The 18,996-nt window shown below is 41.0% G+C and overlaps 1 protein-coding gene across 1 annotated transcript; it reads left to right on the forward strand.

Moving 5' to 3' along the window:
* The first annotated feature begins 1,403 nt into the window (after positions 1–1,403).
* Positions 1,404–18,932, forward strand: cep295 (centrosomal protein 295). Its single transcript, XM_061720581.1, has 29 exons — positions 1,404–1,732; positions 3,917–4,117; positions 4,237–4,361; positions 4,450–4,543; positions 4,924–5,037; positions 5,119–5,259; positions 5,911–6,085; positions 6,543–6,719; positions 6,888–7,103; positions 7,692–7,789; positions 8,599–8,811; positions 8,978–9,054; positions 9,167–9,995; positions 10,139–10,322; positions 10,933–11,115; positions 11,205–11,399; positions 11,492–11,589; positions 12,269–12,362; positions 12,536–12,757; positions 12,863–13,023; positions 14,156–14,582; positions 14,668–14,841; positions 16,052–16,560; positions 16,679–16,831; positions 16,914–16,974; positions 17,896–18,189; positions 18,431–18,527; positions 18,610–18,709; positions 18,811–18,932. The coding sequence occupies exons 1-29, from the start codon at positions 1,634–1,636 to the stop codon at positions 18,868–18,870; spliced, it is 5,571 nt and encodes a 1,856-aa protein (XP_061576565.1). The 5' UTR covers positions 1,404–1,633; the 3' UTR covers positions 18,871–18,932.
* Positions 18,933–18,996: the final 64 nt, after the last annotated feature.

Raw genomic sequence — 18,996 nt, forward strand, 5'->3', positions numbered from 1 at the left:
GAAAGCTGCAGGCGAAGTGTCAGGAACCGGTTGGAGTAAGACCTAGATGCAGGGATCTGCCGAGCAAGGATTCCAAAAACCAGAATATGAACATGACATACCTGAACAAAAACATGGAAGGATGAAACAGTACAGACCAGCAGGGAGCTGAATCAGAAAATGCCATACTAAAAAGTATATACTAAAAAGTATACTTAAATTTGGCACACTTTTGAGTAAATATCAGTAATGTGCATTAATTCAGACATACTATTAAGGAGCATGAGGCAAGAATAAGAAATGAGACTCATTAGCGCCACGACGGCCGTCGGGGTTCCTGCAGCCAACAGCGAAGCCGGCACGGGAGCGCCGTTCAAATCAAGCTCTAAATATGACTTACAATGTTATCTTACCTGGTCAGTAGGAAATGAGCCATGTCAGCATCTGTTTTCAGTCCCAATTCAAGTTGAAGCTGCCTCCATGACTCAAACGCGTGTCCAATGTTTACTCGTGCGCCACCGAGAACGCGCATGCAGCATCATTTGACGTCACATCCGCAGGACAGCGCGGGAAATTCTGGTCTGGAATTGCAGCACATTTTGCAGCACACAGCCTGTTCAAGGCAACGGAGAGATACGCTAGAGGGCTCATTCTTTTTGGTTTGGAACGCTTCATCTGACATTATTACTAGAAAACTTAAAACGTATATGAATTTTTTTCATAAATCCTGCCTCATGCTCCTTTAAGTGCGCACACGGCACTTCCTGCCGTAGGGAGGGAGGGGGGTTGTTACCATGGTAACCTGTCACAGCAGCGGTAGCAGCGCTCTACTCCACTCTTTCCTGTTTATTCTGGCCCAAACAAGATTACATTATATAATATTATTAAATACGAATATTATAATATTAATATTATATAATAATATTATTATACTTAATATTATACTTATGACATATACGTATCACTTATGCTGCGTTCCATTTACCTCGGAAGTCGGAACTCGTCACAACCGAGTTATCAGCGTTCCAGTTACAAAGTAGGTAAACAAGTTTGTAGTTCGCATATACCACATGAAAAATGGAAATTACACTATAGCAGCATATATATGCCGAATAATACTTGTATACCACTGATTTAGTGTGACCAAAACTAGAATGAAGTGCTACGAATTTTTACAGAGCTCTCTTCTACTGTTTACAACCGGGGCAGCCATCTTGGAATGTGAACTCGGGGGTGGTGAAGACTCTCCCACTTTCCCAGTGGGAAATCCCACTTTGAGGGGCGTTCCAGTTGAAAATTCCGACTGGAAACTGGGAAATCCTCACTTCCGAGGACAAATGGAACGCGGCAAGATGGCGCGGAGTTTAAACCACCGGATGTGACGTCTCTAACCAGGAGTTCGTTGTTTTCAGGTTGCATGGGCTAAGGAAAGTAAACACAACGACAAGCATTAATTTAGGCTTCAACTTGGGATTGTTAGTACACGTGTATTTTATATTTTGAATGTTTGCACGTTTATTTTATATTTTGAGTGGTTGATTAAGACGTTTCACGCCTCTGTGTTGGTAGTAAGTACCTTAGACGGGTCGGAGCTAGCCCAGATTAGCCACAGCTGCCTTTCGCTTTTTTCAGAAGATGATTTTACCTGCGGGAGATGAAGAGAAAAGTGTCCAGAATAAGACCCAGTCCCAATGAGGAGGCTAGGATAATACGCGAGGAGCAGGAAAGAAGAAGAAAACTGCGTTTGTTGCAGGTAAAAGTCAGCTCTTAATAACACGTTTTGTGTCTCACTTCACTTCAAATCTGAGTATTAACTCGTGACAATGTGTTTGTATGTTAAAATGTATATACAGGATTGTCTCAGAAAATCAGAATATTGTGATTTTCTGTCATGCAATTACAAAAACAAAAATGTCATACATTCTAGATTCATTACAAATCAACTGAAATATTGCAAGCCTTTTATTATTTTAATATTGCTGATCATGGCTTACAGTTTAAGAAAACTAAAATATCCTATCTCAAAAAATTAGAATATTCTGGGAATCTTAATCTTAAACTGTAAGCCATAATCAGCAATATTAAAATAATAAAAGGCTTGCAATATTTCAGTTGATTTGTAATGAATCCAGAATGTATGACATTTTAGTTTTTTTAATTGCATTACAGAAAATAAAGAACTTTATCACAATATTCTAATTTTCTGAGACAGTCCTGTATTTCATACCACAAAGTGTAATACTTTTCTCTAGGAAATGTCTTCATTGGTTATTGTGTAGCTGGTCAACAGGAATAGTTATTGTAACTGATCAAAAACTGCAGAAATCTTGGAAATTTGAAATTCTGGTTGATGTTAAATCCTTTCATTATCTACTTCTGAGGTGCATCGTGAATCTGAAGCTGGAAGGCTAGTTAATTACACTTTGAACTTGCTGTTTGTCATCGTTAAATGTTTTATTCTATTGTATTTGATTTTAATTGTTTGTTATTGTAACTTTAAATAACCTGTCTTATGTTGTAGGACCCTCTCAAAGAGCCTTGGCCTTGGGCCACATTTGTGAATAAGAACCTGTCCTTAAAGGGGACCTATTATGAAAAACACGTTTTTTCTTGTTTTAACATATATAAAGTGGTCTCCCCTCACCCTGCCAGCACAGGGGAGACAAAATACCATGAATTTCTGCAAGCTCTCTGACCCCCGCCTTACAGAGTCCCCCAGTGTCACGTGGTTTTTTTTGAGCCGATTAGAATCTGCTCCTGTCGTTACGTAACGACAGGAGCAGATTTCCATAGGTTCAGCCTCCGCTGCTGAAACCACGCCCACAACCAGCTCTCTCCGCTGCTGGAGCGCTGCTTCCTTCAGCCAGTCGGACGCGGCGCCGCGGCGGAGCGGATCCGGGTTAAATCATCCAGGTTCCCGGGTGGTTTGGGAGCTGGGTCCTCGGGGGTCCGTCCCATGCTGGACCAGCTTCACCCTCCGAGATTTTCAGGCAAATCTGTCGGTTTGATCACCGGTAACCGACGATGCGCACAGGATGCGCTCCGGAGCCGATCTGTGCGCCGGGCGCCCGTCGCGCAGCATCCGCCGGGCAGATCCGGCTGAAATTCCGCTGGTCGGTCCCCGGGAGTCCCTGCTATCAGTCCAGGCCGGTTCCTGCGGTCCCGGCCGGTCGGAACCGGTCAGATTCCCTGGTTAAAGCCGCGGTGATCCGCGCTGCTCCAACAGCACTGCTCCCGGGCGCCCGGCGTGGCTCCGGGGCCAGCGTTCAGCATCCGCCGGGTAGATCCGGCTTAAATAGTGCATAAATGTTATTTATATACAACTCATATTTTATTTTTTTAACAATAAAGTTTCCATTTGTGAACATTCAGTGTTGTGATAATTTACAGGCTCGGGCTGCTCTGGCAGAGCGAGGTTTATGCTCCTCCCCTGCTACGCGTCATTCAGGGAGCCAATCAGCACAGAGCCTCATTATCATACCCCCCCCTTCCCTAAATGAGGCGCAGAAAAAGAGGTTAGAAGCGGTAAAACTAGTGACATGGCCCACAGGCTGGATTTATGATTTATGTAGAAAAAACAAGCTTTAGATTGTTTTTAAGACATTCAAGGCCTGTTTAAAATATACATTAAATGCCATAATAGGTCACCTTTAATTGCTTGTCTGATGAAATAAAGGTTTAATAATAATGTTGTTAGTATAAAAAAGAGACATTGTTGTCACTTCTACACACACACACACACACACACACACACACACACACACACATATATATATATATATATATATATATATATATATATATATATATATCTAAATGTTCTTCAACATGCTGCCTTGTTACAGGATTCAAACTTGAATCAGCCCTGATTTGGTTCAGTTTGTTAGCCTCACTCAAAGTATAAGTTTTTAAAGAAGCCTTTTACATTTATGTTCAGGTGCGGCAACAGCAGAGATGCATTTCACTGCAGATCTGCCATGAGGTTAAGCAAAGACGGCAGGATGAACTCCGACAACTGGAGGAAAAGCTGAAGGAGGACTGGGAGCAACAGCAGAGAGAGAAACTCGACACTCTACAGAGGTTGTACCAAGAGAGCCTCCAGCTTCTCGGTCAGGGACACAGGAGTGCAAGAGAAAATGTAAGAAAAAAATTGTTCTAAAATAACACTGCACGTGTTTGTTGTCTTCATGAGCCACAACTCTTCTTATATAAACGGTTTATGACCTGGTGACGTGATTTCTCTTGATTTCTCTCAAGGAACCGGACCTTGCAGCCATTGCTCAGAGGGAGGAAGAAAACCACGCCAAAGCAGAGGAGCGATATCGAGGAGCCCTTAAAGAGCTCAAAACACAGAAGCTCAAAGAGCATGAAAGGCAAAACAAGTAAGACCCTTGATAAACGTTTCCTTTAAAGATGTCTGTAATTTCTTTAGAAATAACAACATTAAATGACATATTTGGTTTTCTCTAGATTCATCAATGCCAGGAAGAAAGTACTGGAAGCAGAAAGGGAAAGATCAGCAAAAGTGGCCAGCCTCCCTCCCCCTCCCCCAAACCCCATTCAGGTAACCCACATTAAAAATAAGAGCAGTTAGAACATTTTCAGTTGACCAGATAGGGCAAAAAAAATAAAAATAAAAAATTAAATATGATTTTTGCTTATTGTACACTGTGAAAAACAAAAAAAGAGAGCGAGAGAACACAAAGTTAAACTAAAATAACTTTACTATTACAAAATCAGTAAATGTATACACACACACACACACACACACACACACACACACACACACACACACACACACACACACACACACACACACACACACACACATCTTCACAAGACGAGCAGGACTGCGTCCGAGATGCAGCTGGCCAGAGATCTTTTCAAGTTGTGTAGTTTAGGATTGGTGTAGACTAAAATACATGTCTCTTCCTGTTCAAATAGAATATTGACTCCAAGAAGCCTCATGTAGTAAAGAAACTGGATGCGAGTGCCTTTGCTGCCACACATTACCACATGCATGAGAACACTGTACAGAGACAGGCAGAGGCAGATGAGGTAAGTCCAATTATTCTTTATGAATTAGGTTTGTTTGTCCCTTTTCTGTCAAACTTTTGTAACCTGTGGGTGGATCTGCAGACTAATGCCCATGAGGAAGCTGAGCTGGAGGCCAGGAGACTCGTAGACCTGCAGAGGGAAGCAAAGAGGAGGAGGGAGGAGCAGCTGGAGAAAGCTCGTGTCCGGGGGAGGCAAGCTCTGAGGAGGGAACAGCTTGTGCAGGTACAGCTTACTGGATAAATAGACCTGACGTTTGTTCCAACGTGAAAACAAATTAATCAAAATATTAAGATTGACCATTTTATGTGAAAGTCAGCAGTAGATTTTAATCTGTAGATTTACATGAAGATCTACAGATGAAGGAATTATGTTTCAGAACCGCATTCAGTATGATGCTTATGTGAGTCCGTCTGATTAGAAAATATGTTGAAGTTGCTGTAGGGAAGATTGCTTTTGAGGTACTTTCACCTTTTACTTACACGAGCTACAACAATGACTCTGGCAGACAAAAGATGGTTCCAAGTTGCCGGTCCTACATTGTACAGTGACGGGTTTAACAAATGCCATCTGAACTTGTTCAGTCCACAACTTCAGATTTAATGTGTGCATATATATTTCCTGTGTTTGTTAATATATGAACTAACTTAATATTTACATGTTACAAAAAACCACTGCATACAAGTAGTGTCAGAAATCAATGAGCAGCTGTCTAACACGTGTCCTAGCGACAAAGAGTCTGTGGACAATCCAAATTCAGCACTCATCTCATATCATCATAACATCCAATGCCAATGTTATCGATGAAAAGAGAAATACTCGTAGTGATTAAGTGCAGCCTGTTATTTATTGGTTGGTTTTCATCGTCTCATTCAGGACCGCGAGCATTTACTGGTTGAACTGGAGCACATGCAGCAGACAGACCTGCTGAGGAGGAGACAGCAGGTGTCCCAGATGCCGTCACAGATCTTCCAGCCTCTGTACAAGAGACAGGAGACGAGGGAGGAATTCCAAAGAGAGATGGAGTTTGGCTTTGAGGACATGTATACTGGTGAGAGGTGTAAGGACCATTTCCTCATTTGGCATTTAGTTGTAAATTGCATTTAAATAAATTAATAGTTCACAGGCTATTGGTTCACATGAAAACCATGCAAATATTATTAAAGGGCATTCTCTTAAAAGCAGGGATGGACTATTCTGATCCTCAAGATGACAACCATTAATTTGAATCAAGCACGTTAAAGCAAATAAACATTTAAAACCTACTGGACAGCGGCTCTCGAGGACCAGAACTGCCTAACCCTGTCTTAAAGCCACTCAATAGAGTGATACCAAGTGTGACTACATGGGCGTATGGATCTATTCACAAAAGATCCACTGACAATACTGTGTTAATGTGAGCGTGGAAAGTCTGGCAAAAGTAGTATCGGTACAAAGTGTGGCTTTTTTTTAAATGTTTTTCAGAAAATGCAAGCCTCCTTTTTAACTTGAAAATTGTCTCATCTTAGGGGTCAAAGGTGACTTGTTGATTGAGCTGGTCCCTGAGCCACTTCCAGCCGTGTCTACTGGCAGCCAGGACCAAGAGCTGGATGTTACACTGGATGAAAACCCTGAATCGGAAAATAACACGCAGCATGACACTGAGCAAGAGGCTGGAAGCACTGAGGAGGAAACATCTGCTGAAGGTGACGCAATGTTTGCCAATATGATTATTTATAATGAATTATGGAAATAATTTTTTCTTTATTAAAAATTCTTGTTATTAATATTCTAACTTGTACACTGTAATCTTGATTTGAAGTCCCTTCATCATCAAGTTAGACAATTTATTTTTTATTTCTTTTGGCTTGCAGTGGAATTTTTGAGGCCTGCTCCAAAACTGGCGCTAAAGAAACTTCTGGATCGTATCAGAGGCCAGAGGAATGAGTGGATTCATCGCAGCAGTCATGACCTTCCTGCTGATTCACCAACAGTCTTCACAGATCAGATTGAAACGGGCTCTCTGCCCAGTGAGGAGAGAGACCAACGTACCCCAGCTGAACTCCCTGAGCCTGCTGCGTTAACACCAGGTTAGTCAGTCCTCTGTATTATCATTAAACTGAATGAATATGTCCTTTTAATATACAGGACTGTCTCAGAAAATTAGAATATTGTGATTTTCTGTAATGCAATTACAAAAACAAAAATGTCATACATTCTGGATTCATTACAAATCAACTGAAATATTGCAAGCCTTTTAATATTTTAATATTGCTGATCATGGTTTACAGCTTAAGAAAACTCAAATATCCTATCTCAAAAAATTTGAATATTCTGGGAATCTTAATCTTAAACTGTAAACCATAATCAGCAATATTAAAATAATAAAAGGCTTGCAATATTTCAGTTGATTTGTAATGAATCCAGAATGTATGACATTTTTGTTTTTTTAATTGCATTACAGAAAATAAAGAACTTTATCACAATATTCTAATTTTCTGAGACAGTCCTGTGTATATATATTACACATATAGTTTGCATTTGTTTAAATTAGTCTCATTCTTTTCCATATTTACATTTGAATCGCAATTAGATTATTTTCCAAAATAGTACAGCCCTACTGATACGATCTATATTTGCTATTAGAAAGTCATGTTTTTTGTGTTTGATTTGAACAGCTGTGGAGCCGACGAACCAGCCAGATGCATCGGACACGTTATATCCTGATGTGCTGTCCAGCAGAATCCAAGAATATGAAGACGAAAGAAAGAAAAGGGTACAATATAGTACATACTGTAGCAATTGTTTTTTACGAAAGAAAATACTGAGTTTTTTGTTTCTAATGCCACAGATATTATTAAGGATCCCAGTCTTTGTTCATGTATTTAAATTCAATGTAAATAAAGGGAGCTTATGACGGCTGATATGGCAGCCACAGCCTTTAACAGTCTGGCTTCTTAAACCTTTTTTTTATTTCTATGTTAGTTAATGAGTCGTCTTGGACCTGGGGTGTCCAACACTAGCCCTTGAGGGCTGCTGTCCTGCATATTTTAGATCTTTCTTTGCTTCAACATACCCTAATATGGCTGTGTTTTTAACAGCTTTGTGCAGAGCTTGATGATAAGGAGACGACAATCAGTTAATTAGAAACAGGTGTGTTGATACAAGGAGACACGCAGGACCCTATTAAATTTAAAACCTGATTTCAGTTTCCCAACACCTTCATGTGGTAATACTGATTGGTCAGAATTGCTTGAACCAGATGTTTCTCGTTATTTTCATTAGTCATTAGCTTCTCTATAAGGCAGAATCCTGTGAACGTAGTTTCATAACGCGTTGCGGATTTAAAGAAGTGCCACTTTGTCTTGTTCAAAATTATCTCCAGTAACCTTCTGTTTAAAATTTAAAAAAAGGGGGGGGTCAAATGTTTGTTCTGTTTACTTAATTTGTCATTTATTATATGCCCAGCCTGTACAAAATCAAAGCTGCAAAGTTAGTATATAATTGCTCCTATGGTCAATGATTAAAAACAGTTTTTTTTTTTGAATGTTCTGTGTTTTTTGAATATTTTCTTTTTTTCTGCAGGAAGATGAGCTCGAAAGGGAGAAGCAGCATCAGATGTTTTTGCTGCAGGAGCTGGAAGAGCAAAAAGCCAAACTGGAGGAGATGTTGCTTGAAGCTCAGCAGGAGAGGGAATATCTGAAGGCTACTGTGACCCAGGAAGTAACCAGTAACCAACCAGCTGGACCTGCCTGTGACCAGGAAGTCACCTCTGTGTCCGCTGATATAACATCAGAGGTAGGCCTTCTCATTTATCCCTGGATTAAGTTGTATTTGATTTCTTGAGACATTGATGAGGTGTTGTTTGTTGCCCACAGTTCAGTATCCAGGATGCAGAGGCCTATATGTTTCTTTCTCCCTCAAATGAACAATTTCCTTTCTGGTTCCTGTCTGTCCTCTGCAGCCAGTACCTCCTGCAGGTGAAGATGACCACACCAGAAGGATTCGAGAATACCAACGACGGCTGTTGGAACAAAACAGGTGTGGGTCCTGCCTTCTCTCACCTTCTTTCTATTTTTTTTTATGTATTCAGGTCTTTTATTCCTAAAACCAGATTATAAACAAGTAAGCAGTGTGTCTCCCCCTCACTCAGAGTACACCAGAGATCGGTGGAGGTCGCTCGCCAGCGTCTGGAGGAATACCAGCGAGCTCTACGACTTCGCTACATGACCTCCAGATCATTGAGGCCAGCTGTTGTGCCTCCAGGTGTGATTCAGCCGCCACTGTTTAGTCCACCGTCTGAACACCTTCCAGCGGCTCTTCAGCTCCCCGCAACAGTGCCTACGTACATTCACAATAGACCAACATATGTAGACGTTTCCGCAAGAGATTCAGACACATCTGCTTTACCTCGCCGCCCTGCCGCCAGTGTGAGCGTTGGCTCCAAGTTGCTGTCAGATGAATCCGTTTCAAGCATGCTCAGCATCCAGACGCCAGATCTCCCCACCCGGCTGACGGACAGAATAATGGAGAGCGTAACAGAGCATCTTCCAGAGAGACTGAGGCCATCTTCTTTCACTAAAGAGCAACTGCCTTGCAACCTTTTCACCTCACGTCACTCAACCAGCAACCCTCTCCAGCCAGCCTCGGATCGTTTTGGAGTCATCAGATCGCACATCACAGATAGTTCACCTCTATACTCGGGCCTGCAATCTGGGTCCCTGAGCTCCAGAGAGGAGGAGGTCCGGAGGCGGGAGTTGCAGGAGGCCCGGCGGCGGGAGTTGCAGGAGGCCCAGCGGCGGGAGTTGCAGGAGACCCGGCAGCGGGTGGAGGAGCAGAGGGAGGCAGTGTCACTTCAGCAGAGGCTGCAAGAAGATGAGAGGCGGAGGCGAGAGGAGCAGATGTGGAGGCAGGAAGTGGAAATGGAGCAGATGAAGAAACAAAAGGAGGCATTGCAGGCTCTGATTGATACATCTGAACAAGTAAGTAGAAGTTTAATTCAAGCAAATCATCTGAGGAACCTACCTCAGCTGAAATGTTTTGAGTGCAAGTTTAACTTTTTAACCATCCAGTACATGGGGAGAAAAAAAAAACCAACCCTGATAGTGTTTTCTCCCACCCACAGCCTGTTTCACACTCGCCCCGTGAAGTGCTGCATCACGAGGACATTGGTCAGAAACGCCTACAACTGCTTGCATCCCTGCTGAAGGCTATAGAGGAGTCAAATGGGGGGAGTTTGTCTCACCTGGAGGATCCTGAGGAGAGAGACAACTCTCCAGAAGAAATGCAGCCCAACTGTAGTCGGACAGGTGATGACCATGTTAATTTCAGAATATAAAATGGTTTCCATTATTCATTTATATCTCCATATCCCACTTCTGGTTTCATCAGTTAGCAGAAATCACAACTGAACAAAAACACCTATTCATCATTGAAACTACACTTACAGGACTGTCTCAGAAAATAAGAATATTGTGATTTTCTGTAATGCAATTACAAAAACAAAAATGTCATACATTCTGGATTCATTACAAATCAACTGAAATATTGCAAGCCTTTATTATTTTAATATTGCTGATCATGGCTTACAGCTTAAGAAAACTCAAATATCCTATCTCAAAAAATTTGAATATTCTGGGAATCTTAATCTTAAACTGTTAGCCATAATCAGCTATATTAAAATAATAAAAGGCTTGCAATATTTCAGTTTATTTGGTAATGAACCCAGAATGTATGACGTTTTTGTTTTTTTTTAATTGCATTACAGAAAATAAAGAACTTTATCACAATATTCTAATTTTCTGAGACATTCCTGTAGTTATAGTCAGTCTGTTATGCCAAAATATAGTTGCAAGTTAAATTACATGGTTTGCTTTCTATTTCAAATAACATTTTTTTTTTCTTCTTCCCTCATTCAAGCTCCTGTTGCTGAGAACAGTCTTCCTACTGAACTTCCACCTCCTTCAGGACTCCATCCTCCTCGAGCACTTAAACCCCCTGTGACGCGCATAAAGTTGGGCTTCAGGGAGATGATGACGGAACAACATGAGCTCAGTGCTATTCAAGAGGTGGAGACGCCAGTCAAAAGCAGCCAAGTCACAGGTCTGTTCAGCCTCAAATTTAGACTCCAATGTAAAACGACCCTTTTTTCATCCTAAATTTAAGATCAATTATTTTTGTCACGTCTCCAGGGCCAGAAGATTATGTTAAAGAGCCTTCACTCGCTGCAGACTGGGGTCAACAGGAGGGGTTGGAATCCTCATCGGTTTCCATCAGTGAAGAGCAGACTGCTGAAGGACAAAGCAGCTCAGAGGGATCAAGTTTTTTCCTCTGGAAGGAAAGGCTGCTGACGGGTGCAGGATCATGTCTAGAAACCTCAGACTCTGGTATGTAGACGGCAGGCAAATGGAAATGGTAGGTGATTTAAAAAAAAAAAAAAAAAAAGAGAGAGAATACAATTGGCTGCTGTGTTTTCCAGATTCAGTCCTGAAATTAATCTCAACGCCTTCCTCTGACTCTGGGAGAGGAGCTGACCTCTCTGTTCCTGCAGTAACAGGTTACAGATCTCTCACACAGGTAACCAGACCGCCTCCTTAAATATGGCCACATTCCAACACGTTATGCAGACGGATGTAATGATGAATCTCTGAAACGAAGGAGATGGATTTCAACGATTAACTTAGATTCACTCTGAGGTTCACATGCTGTGGATCAATGATGAAACTTAGCCAAATCTGAGAGCTCAGTGGACTGTGAGTCCCTCAGCCCTTGATTACGCTTGAGAAGCTTGTGTGTGTGTGTGTGTGTGTGTGTGTGTGTGTGTGTGTGTGTGTGTGTGTGTGTGTTAGTCTGAGTGAGTGAGAGAGTGTGTGTGTGTGTGCGCATTAGTGTTGTTTGTACTGAGCGATGATGTAAAACTACTGAACCTGAGGTGTATTTAATCAATAATACATTCAATGATGGTTTCTACACTTGAACTGAGCTCCATTACTTTTGTGCTTATGTTGTAAAATATATACAAATTCAAGTTTTGTACCCAAATGTATCATTATTACTGTCTCCTACAAAAAAATATCAAATAAAATTCAAATCTGAATCCATCTTTAAAATCTCCTCAGCACATCCTGTTGATGCTTGTAGAAGCTCATTTAAACATACGTTTACTTTTGCTGAGGGAAACTTTTTGTGTTGTCATGTCGTCCATCTATAATAGTTTGAGCATTTCGTCTCTGTTTAACATTTTATTCTGTGTCAGTCTTGTATTCTGCCTCCAGAGTCCGACTGTCTCTCCACCACCATCTCCACCGGCAGCTACATCACCACTGACCCCGAACAAAACGGGAACGCCGGTGAGGATCAACTCTAATTTTCCTTAAGATTAGCCTTTGTTAGTAATATGAACATCTTGCAACACATCTCTGCAGCTTGAGCTCAGAAAATCTGGAATAATCTGAATACTTGGTTTAACAATATAAGAATTTCTGCCTAAATGTACTTTTATCTTTTTCTTTAACTCAAACAGATAAAAGTTTGGACCTCAGACACCGTTTGGATAACGGTAGTGGAGCAGATCTGAGCAGCGTGTCGTCTCCGTGTGGTCAGAGCTTCAGTTTTGAGGGAAGTCCTGCTGCTCCTCCTGGCGTCTCTATAGACTCCGTGTTCGACGACAGCAGCATCCAGCGCATCATTGACAAATACACAAAGGAGCTCGACGTTTCTCTGAACAGTACAGGAAGAATAACTGGTACTTGCTGCATTTTTATCACACTTAACAGTCAATCTTTATTGTTAAAATCTCCTGAAGGCTTTCCTGTGTTACAACACTGTTTTATATTTGTATGTTTTGCAGGCGGTGAAGGCTCAAACGTGGAGGAGCATGACTCTTCCGTTTCTGAACATTATCTGGTTCGACTGTCGGAGACGAGCAGGGTGGATGAAAACTCTCCAGGTCGTCAGACTCTTCTGTCACTGACGGCAGGAGCACAGACGAGCGGACCGGTCAGTGACTCGGTAAACACCCAAATACTTCAAGGCCACTTGGAAAATGATTAAAGCGCTTTAATTAACAAGAAATGTAAATTTTGATGTTTTAAAATGTGAACATGTGTGTAGAATTTTTTTTTTTTTTTTTTTAATTTCAGTTTGCTTCTTGGCTGGAAGACGGTCATTGGTTTGTTATTTACAACACCAAAGGATTATAGTTACATCCAGTCTTTTTTTAGGAATGAAAGCACTATGTTGTGACATATCTTTGACACATCTTCCTGCTTACTTTTTGAAACCCTCAAAAAGTAAGTCAAATTGTGTATATGATTGTATGATTCTCCAAAAAGGCTGAACTTCAAATTAGTGCTTTTTTGTCATTGGTTGTGGTTGAATTTTACATAAGTGTCAATGATGTGATTTTTTTTTTTTTTTTTTTTTTTTTTTTTTTTTCAATTCAAAAAAGGTTTAAATGGATAAAAAAATACCAGATATATGAACTACCTGTCCCACATATGGACTCACTTGAATTTTACAAAAAATACTAGTTATTTGGGATTTTGTTGTTGTTTTAAGCGTCAAAATGTCATGTGGTGCGACCGTCCGACCATGACTCTTGTTTTAAAAACTCTTTTTTAAATCACTCTAAATGTATTTAAATCAATCTTCTGCCCTATCTGGCATGATTTCCGAAATGTCTTGTAGTGTGTAAGATTGCAACACATATGTATTTATATTTACATCATAATATACAAACGAAGTTTGACTGATGATGTCCATTTTATGAAATATCATGTGGCGCGACCATTAAAAAAACAACCATTTCTGTATAATACTGACAACTTGTAAAAAAAAAAAAAGATGTTAAGGAAATTAATTTATTATAATATGAATCGTGGTTGCACCACATTACCTTTTTTAAGGCTAGTGCCAATTCATCTTGACAAAAAACTGAAATCACTTAATTTAAAATTTTTATATGAATTTATGTGTACACAACATTCTTAATGTTTGAACTACTGCAATAGATATTCTTTTTTTTATCATTTTAAAATTGACCTGTTGAAAATCCTTATTCGTCATTGACCCATAAATAAAACGCCCCTTAGAAGAAAAAAGGCTTTAAAACCTATTAATTCTTTGTGTGCTGTTTCCGTAGGGTTTACATGGTGCGGTCAGTCCTCTCCAAGAGCATTTCTCAGGCCAGGGTCAGGAGCAGGACTCGTTCCGGCCTCTGATTGGCCAGCTGGCCGACCAGTCGTCCTGTCTCGTCGCGGATCAGAAGGACTCGGCCCTGGAGCAGCTGGTCGGCCAGCCATCAGCTCACTCATCCATGATCGGCCACCTACCAAGACCGGCGGCGTCACTGAACGGTGATCCAGGCGGATGGGATTCCACTCTGAGTCGGATGATTGGCCGCCTCTCCCATCAGTCCAGCGCTCATTGGCTGAGTGCCGGCCAGGACTTTTATGCGGGTCAAATTGTTTCCGAGCCGTCGTGGTTGAATGAAACTCCTGAGGAGAGCGGGATGAGACCGCTGGTTGGTGAGCTGGATGAATCTCTTGTTCATCTCACAGGAAGCTCAGGTAAGATGGCTGCTCGACGTAGAAGTCGATAAGGTTGTAAAGTATTTGTTCGTGGTGTACCACAAAGTTCCTCTGCTGTTTGCAGCTGAAAGAAGCCACGGGGTTCTGGGTGTCTCCGCTGAAGGCAGCATGCAGTCAAACCTGAGCCGGCCTCCCCAGGTCTCATCACCCCATCCGTCTGTCCCGGATGTGAATCCACAGAACCAGGCACAGCAGAACCAAACCAGCCCGGGGGAAGTGGAATCCCAGAGGGCTGAAGGTCCAGATTTCCAACATTATGGTGGATATTTGTTGTCTACATTAACAAAATACATCTTTAAAAAAACTGGTATAGAAAGTTTTAATTCTATTTTAGTCTTTCCTTGAGAATAAATAACTGCATTTTGTGTTTTAGGCCCTGTCCCAATACACCCCCTACCCCTACTTTTCAGCACTAACCCTAAATTTTGCGCGTTCCCGTGAGGGTAGTGGTGTCCCAATTCCTCTTTTCATCTAGGGCAAGGGTCGGCAACCCGCGGCTCTAGAGCCGCATGACACTTAGCGCCGCCCTAGTGGCTCCTGGAGCTTTTTAAAAAATGTTTCACCTTTTTTTCCTTTACCTGTTTTTTTTTGCTTTTTTCTTCTTTCTCTTTTTCCCTTTTTTCTTTTTTTCCTTTTTTTCTCTTTCTTTGTCTTTATTTTCTCTTTTTTTCTCTTTTTTCTCTTTTTTTTCCTTTTTTTTCTTTCTTTTCTTGTTTTTTTTTTTTCTTCTTTCTTTCCTTTTTTCCACTTTTTCTTCCTTTTTTAATCTCGACATTTCGACTTTTTTCTTGACATTTCCACTTTTTTCTCAACATTTGAACTTTTTTTCTCGAGATTGTACTTCAACATTAATCTCAACATTTTGACTTTTTTCTCTAAATTTTGACTTTTTTCTCCACATTTTGACTTTTTTTCGACATTTCTCCTTTCACCATTTGTCTTCATTCTAAGGCTGATACAAGACCTTTCATTTTTTGCGGCTCCAGACATATTCGTTTTTTGTGTTTTTGGTCCAATATGGCTCTTTCAACATTTTGGGTTGCCGACCCCTGATCTAGGGGGAGTGCGGAAAACGAGGGTAGTGGCTATGAATCAGAAAAAATTCCCAGAATGCTTTTCGTCGTCATTTGCGGACTGAATACAAAAAAAAAAAAAACATGGCGGACATTTCTTATTTTTTAGTGAATAAAATCAATATTTTGAGTTAGTTTCTGCATAAAAATGCGTTTTGATTACATTTCTAGCGAGGAATATATATTTGACTTTCATAATATTCACTCAGTGAATGTATATAATCACTCGTTTGCCCGTTGTTGCGAAGTCTTTTTCAAACCTCGCCAGAATAAAGGCTGATTTATGGTATAATTATGATTTTTAAACTGGTATAGAAAGTTTTAATTCTATTTTAGTCTTTCCCTGAGAATAAATAACTGCATTTTGTGTTTTAGCGTCTTCAGTGTTTGTCGGCTCAGATTCATTCCACCCTCTGCTGGCTGAAGTTACTCACAATGAAACCGCCGACCCGTCCATGATGTTTCACCTGCCTGATCACGGCTCGCCAAACAGCCCTGGAGGGTTTCCAGCCAGTGAAGGACGCGGCATCTCCACACCGCCTGTAGACGGTGACACTCACCATGATACTTCTGTCGAGTCTGAACCATCGCCTGAACGTCTTCGATCAGAGGAGCCGGGCAGCCTGGCGGCCTCCCCCGTCTTCCCCGACTCCTTCTCCCAGCTCGTTATCTCAGACTGCCCCCCCAATGAATCCGTCTGGGTTCTGTCCCCAACAACGAAGCCAGATCTGGAGCAAATGTCTCTGGATCTGTCAGATGTAAACACGTGTGACGACGCACGTGTTCTGGACATTTCAAAAGGAGATCCTGTCTTGCCAAGTTGTCTACATGCTGGAGAAATGAAGTCGACACAAGATGAACTTCCTGTCTCAGACCAGATACCTGTACGAGTAGCTTCTTCACCTTTTTTTATTTTTCTGACCAAAGCAGCACTTTTTTGGTGTGAGTTGTGCGTTCGATCATCAACTGATGTGCCTTTCATCTGTTTTTACTGGATATTAGGAAGCAGCCAGAGAAAGGGGGATCCTGGAGCAATCGGAGATAACGTTAGTGAGCCTGACGGACACCACGTTACATGAGGAGGAGAGGAGCCTTACAGAGGAAGAGGAACGTCCAGAAGGAGCTAAGGAGGAGCAGGAGGACAAACAGGTGGAGGTAATCCATAATCGGTACATGTTCAAGCTTAATTTCTATGGCAAGTCTGGTTCTTATGTCTGAACCAAACTTTTTCCTCCAGGGGTTTGAATCCACACTGATGCCGGAGGAGACTCCAGACGACGACAGTCCAGCACAACCAGGTGCTTACTGACATAATATTGCTTGACATGTTTTTGGTGACAGCTGCTTCTGATTTTAAATTTATTTATATATTTTGCATATCTTAGAATGATTTGTTCTTGTCATCCATTTTATGACATGAATAAAAGTAGTTTAATCTTTCCTCCTTCCTTGATTACGCTTGAGAAGCTTGTGTGCATGTGTTTGTGTGTGAGAGAGAGAGTTAGTCTGAATCTTGTGGTTGTATGTATTGAGCGATGATGTTAAACTACTGAACCTGAAGTGTATTTAATCAATAATACATTTTATGATGGTTTATACACTTGAACTGAGCTGTGTGTGAGTGTGAGAGAGTTAGTCTGAGTGTGTGTGTGTGTGTGTCTTGTGTTTGTGTGTGAGAGTTAGTCTGAGTCTTGTGGTTGTGTGCATTAGTGTGTATGAACTGAGCGATGATGTAAAACTACTGAACCTGAGGTGTATTTAATCAATAATACATTCAATGAGGGTTTCTACACTTGAACTGAGCTCAGTTACTTTTGTGCTTATGTTGTAAAATATATACAAATTCAAGTTTTGTACCCAAATGTATCATTATTACTGTCTCCTACAAAATAATATTTAAATAATCAAATTCAAATCTGAATCCATCTTTAAAATCTCCTCAGCACATCCTGTTGATGCTTGTAGAAGCTCATTTAAACATAAGTTTACTTTTGCTGAGGGAAACCTTTTGTGTCATTTGTCATGTCGTCCATCTATAATAGTTTGAGCATTTCATCTCTGTTTAACATTTTATTCTGTGTCAGTCTTGTCATCTGCCTCTGATTTTAAATGTATTTATATATTTGTTTTTGCATATCTTAGAATTATCTGTTCTTGTCGTCCATTTTATGACATGAATAAAAGTAGATTAATCTTTCCTCCTCCCTCTTTATGTGTAGTGTCTGTTCTGGAGATTCAGTGGGGTCCAAGCAGAGGCCCGCAGGAAGTCTTGGAGCAGAAGCGTAGAGCACTTGTTCAGAGATCCAACTGCAGGGTGGAGAAAATCAAAGCTAAAGGGGCTGGAGGAAAGAGTCGATGTGAAAGCAAAGCCACATCTAAAGGGAGCCAGAAGGCTGCGGCTAAAGGTGTTCGATCAGTCGCATGTAAAACAAAAACTAAAGCAGAGCTTCAATACGAAACCAATGACGAGTCAAAGGAAGGACAGACTGAACAGCAAACGCTTCCCTCCCCAGGTACGTTTCACTCCTGGATTGCATGTGTTCATGCAGCTGACACTGAATGTGATTTATTGGTCAGTTTTAATAATCTGCGATAACATTTGTAGATGTCACTTAGATATTTGTCACTTAAATTTGCACTATACTGATATTTACTGCTCCTGATGGGACTTTATTGAGCAAAATTGACACTCAGCTTTCTTCAAAATGCTTTGCAGCTGCAACATTTTCCCACCTACTTTTCTATTGTTTAAAGGGACGGATATCTGTCCGGAAAGAGTGGATGAAGTAAAGACGTGCACACCAGAGCAAAGGAAACGTAGTGTCTCTGAAATGCACCAAAGAACTCGCAGGTAATGCTCGAAACTTCGTCAATTTTTAGTCTGTAAAATTGAGTTTTCAGCCTGAAAACAGACGACATCTGTGTATCTACAGACTGTACGAGCAGCTGGACGAGGTGAAGCAACAGAGAACCATCAGAAGCAGACAGGACGATTATGCCAAGAACAGACTGAAAGCCAAGGAGTTTCATAAGGTAAAACAGTTTTTTCTTTTTAAATTCAGAAGTTATAGAAGTGTCGGCCACCGTCACCTCATGCAGTGGATGTCTGAATCAATATTTTTGTCTCTTTACAGAAAACTTTGCAGAAACTTCGTGCCAAGCAGACTCATCAGTCATCAGCAAATGTGCCTTAATCTTAGTGTAGTTTTTAAATGATTTGTATTGTAATAAAGCTTTTAATTTATTTTAAACTACTGGAAGTTTTGAAAATTATGGGTTCATGGTGCGGTCAATGCAAACCAAGCAAGCAGCTGGATTCA

This window comes from Cololabis saira, chromosome 4 (genome assembly GCF_033807715.1).
Source record: "Cololabis saira isolate AMF1-May2022 chromosome 4, fColSai1.1, whole genome shotgun sequence".
Taxonomy (NCBI): domain Eukaryota; kingdom Metazoa; phylum Chordata; class Actinopteri; order Beloniformes; family Belonidae; genus Cololabis; species Cololabis saira.

Bases quoted from the DNA above. Each gene is read 5' to 3' on its own strand.
- cep295 (XM_061720581.1), top strand. From the start codon at position 1,634: ATGAAGAGAAAAGTGTCCAGAATAAGACCCAGTCCCAATGAGGAGGCT. The intron at 9,996-10,138 runs GTAAGTAGAAGT...TCCCACCCACAG, and splicing joins TGATTGATACATCTGAACAA to CCTGTTTCACACTCGCCCCG. The intron at 18,710-18,810 runs GTAAAACAGTTT...GTCTCTTTACAG, and splicing joins AAGCCAAGGAGTTTCATAAG to AAAACTTTGCAGAAACTTCG.